The 13,402-nt window shown below is 24.5% G+C and overlaps 1 protein-coding gene across 1 annotated transcript; it reads right to left on the bottom strand.

Annotated features, from left to right (window-relative positions):
- Positions 1–657: 657 nt before the first annotated feature.
- On the bottom strand, positions 658–10,969 carry LOC145836039 (uncharacterized). Its single transcript, XM_082943827.1, has 7 exons — positions 10,052–10,969; positions 8,433–8,588; positions 5,384–5,500; positions 2,844–2,932; positions 2,245–2,356; positions 1,762–1,923; positions 658–1,439 (listed from the first exon to the last, which is right to left on the bottom strand). The coding sequence occupies exons 1-7, from the start codon at positions 10,946–10,948 to the stop codon at positions 1,251–1,253; spliced, it is 1,722 nt and encodes a 573-aa protein (XP_082799953.1). The 5' UTR covers positions 10,949–10,969; the 3' UTR covers positions 658–1,250.
- Positions 10,970–13,402: the final 2,433 nt, after the last annotated feature.

Consider the following 13,402-nt stretch of genomic DNA (forward strand, 5'->3'; position numbering starts at 1 on the left):
CATAGAGTAATTCAAATTTAATTTTATGCATGGATCTTAAAACTAATTAATTTCTAAATGAAAAAACTTAAACCAGGAGCTTTTCTAAACTAAAACAATGTAATTAATGTAAAGACAATTTTTTTATGTTCAATAAAAACAGCAAAAATAATTTTATAAAAATGGCTATTAGTGCAATTTTTAATGCAATAAATTAAAATTAGTTAATACTTTCAGAAGTAAAACAGCTTAGCCTTGAATGAAACTCCAACCAAATTTGCAACTTTTTAATTAACTAAAACAAAAAGGTAATTTAAGAAAAATAAAAAATTGCATAAGCTTCAAAGAAGCTTAGTCAACATTCAATTACACAAAAAAAAAACGAATTAAAAAGGTCATGAAAAACTGTGGTTGACATTTGAAACAAAATAGTTTTTCAACATTCACTAAAATTGTCCTAGGTAATTGTCTATTTTTCAGAAAATAGTGAAGTTGTAACCCAATTTTTTACTGAAAGTATGTCTCAATAACGGAGCTTTTTAAAATTTTAAAACCTTAACAGGTTTTTAGCAAACAGAGTTAAATAATTTTTTTGCAGAACTTTGTAACAAAAACTAGTTCTTCTTTTTATTTTATAAGAAAAAACTGCACTTATGTTTAAAAGACTGTCATCAAAAATTAGGAAAATGATTAAGGTAAAACTTTTATGACAAGAATTTAAAAATACTTGTTTACCTTTCACTGATGCATATAAAATAACAAATTTTACAAAACATATAACGAAGTGCACACATTGTATATTAGTGTTAGATAACAAAAGTAATACCAACTAAAACAATAATGAAATTTATTTATTTTTAACATGACAACTTTTTTTTAGACATTAATTTTAACGTTTCTTACTTTTTTCTGTAAATTTCAAAAGACAGATACTTTTTTGAATGTTTTTAAATTTGGATATGCTTTAAAACAGTTAAACATAACTTAAATTGCTTTCTTCAAACATACTAAAACAAGAGTTTAAATTCTTGTGTATCAAAGACATCTAGATGGCACATATATAGCATAAACATTTTCTTCAACTTTTTCAAAATAAGGAATTTTAAATTATTTTGAAGCACTGTTGCTTTACAACACACAAAATAAACATTTATTTCCTTAAATAAAGGTAATATTATCTCTTAATACGACAACAAAAAACGAGATAATTAAATAAAACAAGCATCTCTTTTTCTACTGACTTCTCCATTTAGTAGTACTACAACCTCCTACTATTTGCTGTTGAAATTGTTTCTGGTGTTTTCAGTGATTTTACCGCACGCTACTTCTATCAGCATTTTCTTTCGGATCGTTTTGATGTCGCAGTGCTTGAACTTGACTTCGACGCCCCTGGACAGCATCTCCGCAGTGGCGCATATAAATATTCCGCAGTCTATCGAGTTCTCTTGTTGGGGACTTTTCTGTAATTTTTTTTTTAATATTTAATAAATTTGATTTAAAGAAAACACCACACAATCATTTGAGTTTTCTTTTTGGAGTGTTTATTTATCATTATTCAACTAATATTTTTAGTTTAATTTAATAGAAATACTCAGTAATCTGTGAAGTCTTTTTAGAAAGATTACTGTGGGTCATTATATACAGATTACTACTTATATCATACTTTAATACCTATATTAGTTTCTACATTTTTAAAGTTTTCAGTTGTGAAAAAAAGTTTAGAAATTTTAAATTAATTTATGTTGAAAAATTAATATTCTTTATACAACAAATAAAACAAACATATTCCATATTAACAAGTTTCCAGCTTGAGAAATCGTATTTTTTCTTCTTTTTGTGTTCGTGTTCTTGAGACATATATTCTCTTAGTTTCATCAACAGTTCTGTATTTTCAGTTCCCATCGAATCGTAGTATATTATCTCTTCTTTATTAAAATCTGCCACCTATAGTTTTAAATTATTGGTAATGGATTTATATTGAATAAATATTTTAATGTAAAATAAAAGTAAGTTATTTAACACTAGCAAATTATTAGTATGCATAAAAACATCAAGTTTTACAAACCTTTATTGTTAAAAAAGCTTTGATAAGTTTTATTAATTTCAAGAAAACAACTTTAAAGTATTTGACACTTATAAAATAGTAGTTCTTTTTATTAAAATCGTCTTAAATCAACTATGACCCATGACATATAAAAGTCTGCCGACCCCTAACATGACAACAAACTGCATAGCAACTAAGAATTTTATTCCTTAACAACGAACCGCTAGGGTCCAGTGGTCGTCATAGTGACAGGGAAAGAAGACCAGGTCGTGAAGGAAGATGTCCACTTGTTTGGTCCACCTCTGTACAGCTGCATAACCCTTCTGTTCCAATCTATGAAAAAATTAAAATAAAACTATTTTCCAACCTGGTAACCAAAAGTATTCATGTATTAAATATTTGATATAATTAGTTATTATTACAATTTTCAACATAAAAAAGAAAGGTTATTTTATTGATTAGAAATTAACTTTATTTTATTATGAATGGAAAATTTAAAACTCAGAGTTTATTATTTTACACTGTGTTTCATGCGTTCATGAAATGATCACAAATTAATAAACTTAAACTTTTATTTCATTATACTTATAACTATTTCAACCCAGTAACAAAAACGGTGTTCATGAATAAGTAGTGTATAAACTAATTACTAGTTTTAATTTATAATTTTTTAACCTTGGAACGAAAAAGTATCCGTGAAGTTAATTTTCTATTAAATTAATTATTAAATTTATAATTCTTTTAACCTGGGAACGAAAAAAGTATCCGTGAAATTAATTTTCTATTAAATTAATTATTAAACTTATAGAATTTTTTTGACCTGGGAACGAAAAAAGTGTTCATGAAATGAATTTTCAGATGTGAGTCCATGGACCTCGCTTTGATCAGTTCGAAATAGTAGTTTATTATCTGTTAAAAGTATTGAACTAAATTTGAAACATGTTGATTAAAATTAATTAGGTAAAAAACTGCTATCTGTGTATTATTTTAAAAGATATTAAGTATAAGTTTTTTTTTAGTTTTATTATTTGCAAAAAAAAAGTTAATTAGTTAATCTATCAATAAAAGTCTCTTTAAATTGCATAAAAAAATATCCATATAATATTTAAACAACAGGGTTGCCACTGATTTTTGGCAAGTTTTTTTTCCAGGTTTTCTAAAGTACTTGTTTTTTGGTCTAACTTTAGTTTTAAGTTAAGTTTAAGGTAAGAAACTGTGTTAAATAGTATAAAAACATTGAAAAAATACTGTAAAGCTACTTGAAATGTGTTTTTTAATATAAAAAATTTGATGATTAAAAATTTTAACATTTATGATAGATTTTTTATGTCTTATCCAAATTTCACTACTTAACATGTAAAAATTGTTTTAAATTCCAGGTTTTTTCAAGTTTTTTTCTAAAATTCCATAAACTCCAGGGTTTTTATCCTAAATTGTTAAATTTCAGGTTTTTCCACGTTTTGTGGTAACCCTGAAAAAATGACTTTTATTGTATAAATATAAGTAGTTCACTATTTATGAAATCAAAATAAAACAAAAGTTACTCTTTTTACTTAGTATATAACACTAGATAAATTTTCAATAATAACACAGAGAGATATAAAACATTATTTAGAAATATATCATTGAACTAGTAGTAATTTATTATGGCAAACTTTATTGTAATACTAATAGAATATTTTTCAGAAAAAAAAGTTAAAAAACACTGTAAAAGAGTTGAAAGTATGTTTTTATTGGTTAGTTGCTTTAGTATTGAAAGCTAAGTCAATGTTCAATATACTAACTACAATCAACTACCAATTAAACTTTATGTTGAAAGTAAAACTACTACTTTTTGATGGACTTGATTTAATACTTTTGGCCACAATAATTTATCTCTTACAGGATTTAGTTTAACTATGAAATTTAACAAACAAATTTTTACAATTTATACTTTAAGCTTTAAATTAAGGGTCAATATTATATTTTGTATAAAAAGATTCTTTGGACCGCTTTATAGCCTTTACAATCAACAATACTTTCTGGTATAATAGTAAATTCTGTTTTTTAGCAGATATAATTTTCAAAGTACAAAATGTAAATAAAATATTTTTGAACACCACAATTTAATTAATTTTGTGTAATATAAATTTAAATCAGAATTTTCATAAACTTGTAGTACACTTTAAGTAACCTTTTCCGCAAAAGTATAAAAACTTTTGGAAGCTTTAGTTTAAAAATAGTTTGTTATGTAGTTTTCTTTTCAAAAAAAAATTAAAACCAATATACTTTAAAAACAAATTTAATTCGTTGCATAGAATAAACAGTACTAAGATAATTGTTAGAGTATCTCAAATATTTCTATATATTAAGAACAAAAAAAAAAATTGTTGATTGTTTGTAAGTGCTATGAAGATTAGTAAGATTTTTTAAAATTAAGTAAAAGATGTATAATAAATATGAACGTAAAAAAAACTAATAAAAAACTAACTAAAAATAATTATTAGTAAAAAAACTAATAACTAATAAAAAAAACTAATATAAACTTACGTAAAATACTTATCTTTGTTTTTCCTTTTTTAAATTTTAAACAATAAAAAACTAACTAAAAAAAAACATTTAGCCGAAAACAGCATAAGTTTAAGTAAAATAGCGCTTAATGAACAAATTAAAAAGGTATCACTTTTATTAAGAATTTAATTGACCTTATTACAGAGATGGCGTTTAAACTTATGCTTATACTTACTGAAATTAGTTAGAAAGCGCCTCATTTTTTAAATTGCCCAGTAATTTTATTTCTATATTATATATAACTTAATAATTTGATGAGTATACTTGAAAATTATTTTACAGATGATTACAAATAGATACTATTTTACACAACTCTAATTTTAACAAACACCTAAATTTGTTGTATAATTCAACGTATGAATAATAAAAACTTAACTTCAAACAATTGAAACTTGATATCTTAATACAAAAGTAATTTTGATAAATTATAAGCGTAAACTATTAACAAAACTACGATTACGATATGAAAAAAAAATCATAAAAATTTATAAAAGTTGTATGTTATTACAATGTTAAGTTTAAAGCTTATCCTTCAAGTTAACCTCGTTATTTACATGAAAACTTTTTATAGCCATAAGACTAAAATTCTTCACATAAATAAAACAATTTGAATCATAGTTGTTACTTTTTAAAATCAATCACATGTAATTTAGATTTTTTTAGAGCTATTTTTCAAAATAAATACTAATAAACTTGAAATTTTTAGTTATTTCATAGTTTAGTAGTTTTAAATTTCTTTATTTATAATATAAAAAACAAAATAACAAAGTAATTAATAAAACTAATAAATTAAAAATATTTCAAACTAACTTCATCATTGAGTAATTGTCCGTCAAAAAGTGTTGAAATTGACTTTCCTGTTATTTTTTCTTTCGACTCAGTTTTAGTGCAGTTTTTCAGAGTTTCATCAAAATCAAACATAACTTCCTATTTAAAAGAAGTATTAATTAATAGAAGAACTTTTACAATTTAAGAAATTTATTATACATTTTTAAATAAAGAAGTTACAAATATTAAATCTAAATTATACATTCATAATGTGTATCATAAAAAAAAAGTTATCCGAGTTAGATTTTTTATTTATTATTTGCTTTTTATAGTTATATAATGTATATTAATCATTTAAACAACATTTGTTAAAATATTACATAAAATTGTAACGTTAGCTTTTATTTAGCTGTGGTTATTAGTAGAAATATGCAAACGATATTTCACTTTTTTTAAAGTCATTATGTATCTTATGTTAATATTTTAAGAAGACTAAAACTTAATGATTTTTAAAGTTAATTTAAATACAACAAAATATTTAAGTTTATTAGTTTGGGTATCTTAAAAACTAGTTACAAAGCAGAAGAGAAAAAAAAATTAACAACGTTATATTAATTATTAAACAAGTATATTTTAATTTTGTTAACATAATTGAAACTATCTATCATGCCTAATTCGCAAAGTTAAATTTTGCTTTTACAATACTTTAAAAAATAATTTGAAACATTTTTTTAGGTAAAATTGTTTATCAACTTTTAAACTATAACTGTGTACAAAGGTCAAATGTAGATATGAGTCACAAGATCTGTACAAAAACAAAACAACTTGTTTAACAAAAAAACATCAAAATAACAACATTAGAACACCTGATTTATTTTTAGATATAATAATCTTTATAGTTAATGTACAACAAAACAACTAGACCTTGGTTAAAAATTGTACAAAACATAAAACGTGTTTATAAAATATAACTGTGTACTACAAATTTTTAAATTTCTAAACAAAAAAATCACATTAAACCAGTACTGGTACTAAAACGTAATTTACATAAAGTTATTAAATGTCAAAGAAATATGTATAAAAGAAGTTTATGTTTACATTATTAAAAAAATTAATCTTATACTAATAAATATTATAAAACAAACTTAAAACTAAAATTCAACCTAAATTATAACTATTAGAAAACTTTAACAAAAAATAGTTATAATAAGTTCAATTGTATACAACTAGAAAGGTGTAATAGACTTTACTTTGTAAATTAAACAAACACAAACTTGGTATAGGATTTAAAAGGTAAGGTAATAAACTAAAAGGTGAAAACACTAGCTATTAATTGAATATTTTTTGTATTTTAAATAAATTTTTACTGAAAATACTTTAAAACCCACAAACAGGGGATAAAAATTTTAATTATAATGTAAATAAGTTCTAAAAAAGGATCAAAGAGTAGAAAAGTAGACAAACTGTTAGTACTTTTTTTCGTTAAAAAAAAGACAATTAACCAATTTAGTTCAATACATTTGCATAATAGTTTAAAAAAAAAATAACTACACCCAAAAGTTTAATTGAAACTTTTATATTCAATAAAAACTGACTTATTGTTTATACTTAAGCTTTCAAATATGGGTCAATGATAATTTTTGTAGAGAAATTTCTTGACCTTTTATGTGCTTTATAGTCAATGAAAAACAAACTAACTTTGGTTGTTATTCGTAGAACTAAGTTCATATAAAAATCTTTTCTTTCTAATTTTTTAAACGTTATTTATCGTGTGGTATTAAAAAATTCACTTATACTTAAGTTGGTAAATTTTAGAATAAAAATTTTAAAACTGTTTATTGTCAAAAAAACTATCAACTAATTATCTTATTTTTAATTACTGTTGACTTTTTATACAACTTTCTTATTTTAATGAAATTTTATAAATACCATGAACTCAATAGTACTTTAAAAAAATTCTTTTTTCTTTGTAATTTTGAACATATCATTATAATTGAAAAGATTCATTAACCAGTTTGCACTAGAGTTTACTTGGTGACATAAATCATTAATACGTTTTAATGAATTTAAAAACAATTGGTACAAATTTATACCTTTGTCAGGGTTGCCACACACTCATGGTAACTTGGTATCAGATTGAAATTTATTAAAATCTCTGGATAACTCGAGGTAGTATGAAATTTGAAACAAAATTAATTGTTTTTTTATAATAAATAACTCAGGACAGTTTTAAGAAATTTTGAAATTCTCTGTCCATATTTTTCTCTAGATTTTGGTTGATCCAGTTTTAACACTTTATAACCAATTCTGTTCACAAACTTGATCTTAATTAATTTGATCGATACTTATTATTTAAGGTTTTTTAAAGGGATATTTAGAAACTCAGAATGACGCAAGACAATTTAAGGCCACTCAGGACAGTTTTTAGTCACTCAAGATAGTTTTTTGACACAAAAAGTTTACTTTATTTGACAAACTAAAAACAATCTATTCACTTTTATCTTCATATGTAAGATCTTGTCTTACAAATATTTTTTAATCATATAAAAAACACATCCTTATTGTACTAGTTAGAAAATTTTACAAATAGTATTTACCCTTGATAAGTTGATTAAATATAATGCAAAAAGAAAAAACTTAATGTACTAGTGGTAAATTATAATCAAGTGAGTAAAATTAATTGGTAACATTATTAATTATTACACAATATTGTAGGAATTATGAAATATTATTAAGTAACTCTTACCTTTGTAGAGGAACACACCAATACAAAATTTATTATAAATAAGTTATACTAATTAATAATAACCTTAACGTTTTTTTTTTTCTTCTATTATCAAAAAGTATTTTTGACTATGTTATCAAATAAAACAATTCATAACTTGACAAAATACATAATATCAAATTTACAATAAATTAATTTTACTACACATTTTTTGTGTTTTTTCTAATCTACAACATTTCTTCAGCATCAATAATTTTAGTAACATTAGTAAAATTAACCAAAAATAAATAAAAGTTATCTAAAATATTCAATAGTTTCAGAAACACTTGTGATTTAAAATACAATTTAAATTAAAATAATTAATACCTGGGTGGGAGAATCTTCAATGTCGATAATTTCAGAAATGTTAGCGGGATCAATTTCAACATCCGAATCATCTTCGGAAATTTCCATCCCGTCAGATGAAGACTTCCGCATCGTCTTGAACTTTTTATAGAGCTTCCTGATAGTCTCATCTTTGCTCTGTGAATTTTGAGACTAGAGAAATTGTTGTAAATTTATTAATTTTTAAACTTTTTTAAATAAACACATGTTTTGTCTTTACAATAAAGTTTTAAGTAAATTAAAAGACTTATTCATTTATACTTATTTTTTTATTCACTTAGATTGATTGTTTTTATTTCTTTAAAGAATTTTGTATTTATAATGATATAAATCCTTTGAAAAACTTATTGTTTTTAAAATTTTAATTATCTAGCTCTTGTTTTTTTTACACATTTATATTATTTATGTATTTGTTTACTTGAAAAAAGTTTAACACTTTATAACCTAATAAACTTTTAGCTTGACCCTTAAAATTAAGGCAATCATTATGTGCTTTTTATATAAGCAATATGTTGATGAATAAGCTGCTTTTAGATTTAAAACAATTAAAATAAGCTTTTTTTTTTTGTTTTAATATCATTTTCTTTTTCTAATAAAATTAGAAATTTTGTTAAAAATATTTTTTTTGTTTTTTAACAGCACTAAAAACTTATTGAAAAAGTAAATAGTTTTGCTTCGTTTTATTTTGATAATAAGTTCAGCATCATCTAATAACTTCAAACTACATAAAAAAGCAAACAAACTTAAAATAAATTTTATTTTAATACTAATTACCTGCAATGAGTTTAGCATCAATTTAAATTTACTCACCCACTTATATTACTTAAAATACTTATTTTTTTATTTCAATAAGACTTGGCTTCAAATTATTTAATAGATTCAATAGTAGATTTAAACTCAAATATTTAATTACCTGCAATGAGTTGAGCATCAATTTGAATTTACTCATCCACTTGGCATCGTATTCAAAAATAACTTAAAATACAAGTAATAATTATAAAAATTTATTTGATAAAAAGTCACCTGTAATAAGTTCAGCATCATCTAAAAACTTCAAACTATCTAAAAAAGCAAAAGAACTCAAATAATTTTAATTAAACATTAATTACCTGTAGTAAATTGAGCATCAACTTGAAAAAAAGTGTTAACATTTATATTAATAATAACTTAAAATATAAGTAATATTTAGAAAATTTTATTTTGACAACAAGCTACCTGTAACGAGTTGAGCATCAATTTGAATTTACTCATCCACTTGGCATCGTATTTTAAAACAACTTAAAAAAAAGTATTAACATTTAAAACAAATATAACTTAAAATATAAGTAACATTAAAAATATTTTTTATAAAATATTACCTGTAATGAATTGAGCATCAGTTTGAATTTACTCATCCACTTGGCATTATATTAGATAAGAAAAAATAATAATTTATATAATATTTTTTTTTAATATTACCTGTAGTGAGTTCAGCATCAGTTTGAATTTACTCATCCACTTGGCATCGTATTTTAAAATAACTTAAAAAATTTAACATTAAACAATAAACATAACTTGAAATATAAGTAATAGTAGAAATATTTATTATAATAACAAGCTACCTGCAATGAGTTGAGCATCAATTTGAATTTGCTCATCCACTTAGCATCGTACTCATCCTTCATGCTACTGTTCTCATCCCTCAACCTGCCGATGATCCCCAGCAGCCGCTGCTTCTCCTCGTCCAAGCTGTTCGTCTTCTCGATCACCTTGCCGATGTAGTTGGTGCAAATGAGCATCTGCTCGCAGCAGCTCTCCGTGTCGTACTTGCACTGCTTGCACTCCAGACCCTCCAGCTTTGGTGCGGCTTTCTTGGCAGAAGGGGTGGATGAGACAAGCTTTTCAAAGATGTTTCCCGGGTCCCTTCTGTTCTGCGGGGTGCTGTGCAGGTCCCTGCTGCTTGATGAAGACCCTTTGATGGGGGTCAGGTTGTTTTTGAAGCCATTGAAGTCTGGTTTCTGGTTGTTAGGGTAACTAGCCACATGCTTTTTCTTGGGCGGTTCTCTGTGCACAACTGTGCTGTTGTTACTGTGCGAAGTATTTGCCTCACTTGGGCCTGTCACATCTATAAATTCACTTATATGCTTCTGCCTCTCTTTTTCAGGTGACCTTTTGTGGCCCGCATGGTTAACAGGTTTCTTTTCAGGAGAAATTTCAATGACGTCATCCTCGTCTGAGGAAGCAAAAATGGATCTCTTAGTGGTGTTTTTATCAGGAGTCACAAGAGATGATCTGTGGTTTGTGGAGCTCTTTGAACCATAGAACGTCAGGGCAGGGATAGTTCTGTTCAACTGGGGTGGTCTTTTGTCGTTGTCACCGTGGTAACTGGAATTGTGGGACCTTTTGGAGGACGAGGCGCCCATTGTGGGAAGATTTTCTTTTTTTTTTGGAGTCTTGTCTTTGCTCTTCCTTCTTCGGAGATCAGTGCGCACTATTTTCTGGTGTATGTGCGCTTCCATGTGAGTTTATATTGAGCTTTAAAAAGCTAAAAAAAATTACTATGGTAAGATGCAAAACAAACATACTTGTAAACTTTATTAGTATATATAAAATTTGTACTGACACCAACATAGTTGGTCATTCTTTGAGGTAGAAAAGCTAGCCTGAGTTTATGAGAAATTCAAAAAATAATTATGATGCAAAAATATTAAAAATAAATAATCAAATAAAAAATAGCTTAACAAACATCAAAACTAGCCTGTGTCAAACTGATTTTATTTACAAAAAGTAAACTAGTCTGAGTTATTTGAGGGTGTAGAAACCCTGCACTAAATAGGAGAACATTTAAAGTTTGTTTGAAGTCATTTATGTAATCAATATATTAAGCTCAAAATATAATTATGACATTATATATACTTCTATTTTAAATTAGTATACTAATAAAGGTGCAAAAATTTTTAAACACAAGGTTATAAAAAATCATGTAACCAATACAAGATCGTCTTTATAAAAATAGTTTATCGTCATTATGGGTAATGTTCATCATTTTAAGTAAAATAAAAACACAATCAAAAAAGGAGCTTGATATACCTTGTACAGGTGTGGCAAGTTCTTCAAAGATGTTACAGTTTTTAATAGGATATTTATAAACCGCAAACCAATTATCTTGATTTTTTTTTCATTATTTCATTTAAGATTATTTGTTTACTTAATATTTCATTTAAGTATATAACTTAATTTTAAAACAACAATTTTTGAAAGTAAAAAAAAAGCTTATTTAAACACTATTTTATCAGTTTTTAAAAAAATATTAGTTAACAACTTTTATAATTTGTAATACACAAAGAACTTGCTCACTTTTAAACGTTTAACATTTAAAAAGTATATTAAATGTTTTTTGTTACAACATACTAACATTTGCTTGGAATTATCAAAAATCAGCTTTTAAAAACTAGATGTAATGTATAGACATTTGAAAAAATTAGTCTACTGCTTAACATTAATCAAAAAATTTATATATTTACACCATAAACTAGTTTTAAGATCATTAATGTTCAGTGAAAAATTTTGAAAATAGATTAACATTCAGATATATAACAGCTTAGTTGATTATTCATTAAAATAAAAGTTCATTAGACAAAAACTTATCTTCAAACGGTATTATTCAAGAAAAAACATCCTAGGCCAAATCAATTAAATCATTAAGTTTTTCAACTATTTTTACAGTGTTGCCACTCATTTTTCCAAATTTTTCTCCAGGTTTTCCAATTTTTTTCCAGGTTTTTAAAAGAACATATTTTGGGTCTATTTTTAGTTTTAAGTTGATTTATATATAACAAACTCTGTTAAATAATTTAATAACAGTGAAAAGTTACTGTTAAGTTACTTTAAATATTTTTTAATAAAAAAACATTTTGATGATGACAAAAAAATCTTATTTATATGACAGATTTTTAGTGTCAAATCGAAATTTTACTACTAAAAATGTTTAAATTATTAAAAATTCCAGGTATTTCCAGGTTTTTTGATCAAATTTCCAGGTTTTTCCAGGTTATTTACGCCTAAATTGTCAAATTCCAGGTTTTTAGGTAGAGTTCCAACCCTGTTTTTAAGTTTACAACATTAGAAGTAAACAATAAGTTAGACTCAACATAAACTGTAAACTATATTCATATTTAGGTAACTAAAATTTGTTTCTTTTTTTATTATAAATTACACTTATAATGTATTTTCATTTTTGTATTTTGATTGTAAAACTCACTTTTTTTTCTACTGTATACTGTAAATGGTATTTGTGATTCAGATTAAATGAAAATAACAATGTTTTCAAGTATTTTATTTTATTAAAACAATATATACTAAATAAGTAGAATGTTACTAAACAATATTAAAAGTAAGAAAAGATTATTTTTTGACAAAATAAATAGTGAATATACAATTTATAGCAAAATAAGTAAAAAATAATAATGATTTCAGAGTGCAGATTCAGTATAATGATACATATGTCCATTATAAAAAAGATGCACAGAAAAAAAATAAAGACTCAGACTCATTAAAAATAAAGTTACACCAAAATAAAAACACTTTGAAAAACACTATTCAAAGCATATTTAAAACAGGAGCTTTGTAACAATTTTTGTTTCAAGAAGCCCAACTTAGTAAACAAGTTCGCTTTTGATCTAAGGTATTCTATAAACTATAATGAAAAGTAAATTTTTTGTTTAACAACCAAATCATAATGAAAGGTCATAATATTACCATTGCAGCTAACTTACAAATTAATTAAGGTATTTATTATAAGTATTTTAAGAACAACATATTTTGCACATTATTTTTTTTTATTAGATAAGCTGTGTTGTCTGCTAGACAGGCTAGATGGTTGTAGTTTGTCAACCCCTGCTTAAGAGAATTTTTTAAACAGTAAAAACATAACTTATTACAGTATACAACACATATAAAGCTTAAATAGTGTG

This window comes from Thalia democratica, chromosome 5 (genome assembly GCF_965202585.1).
Source record: "Thalia democratica chromosome 5, ktThaDemo2.hap1.1, whole genome shotgun sequence".
NCBI lineage: Eukaryota > Metazoa > Chordata > Thaliacea > Salpida > Salpidae > Thalia > Thalia democratica.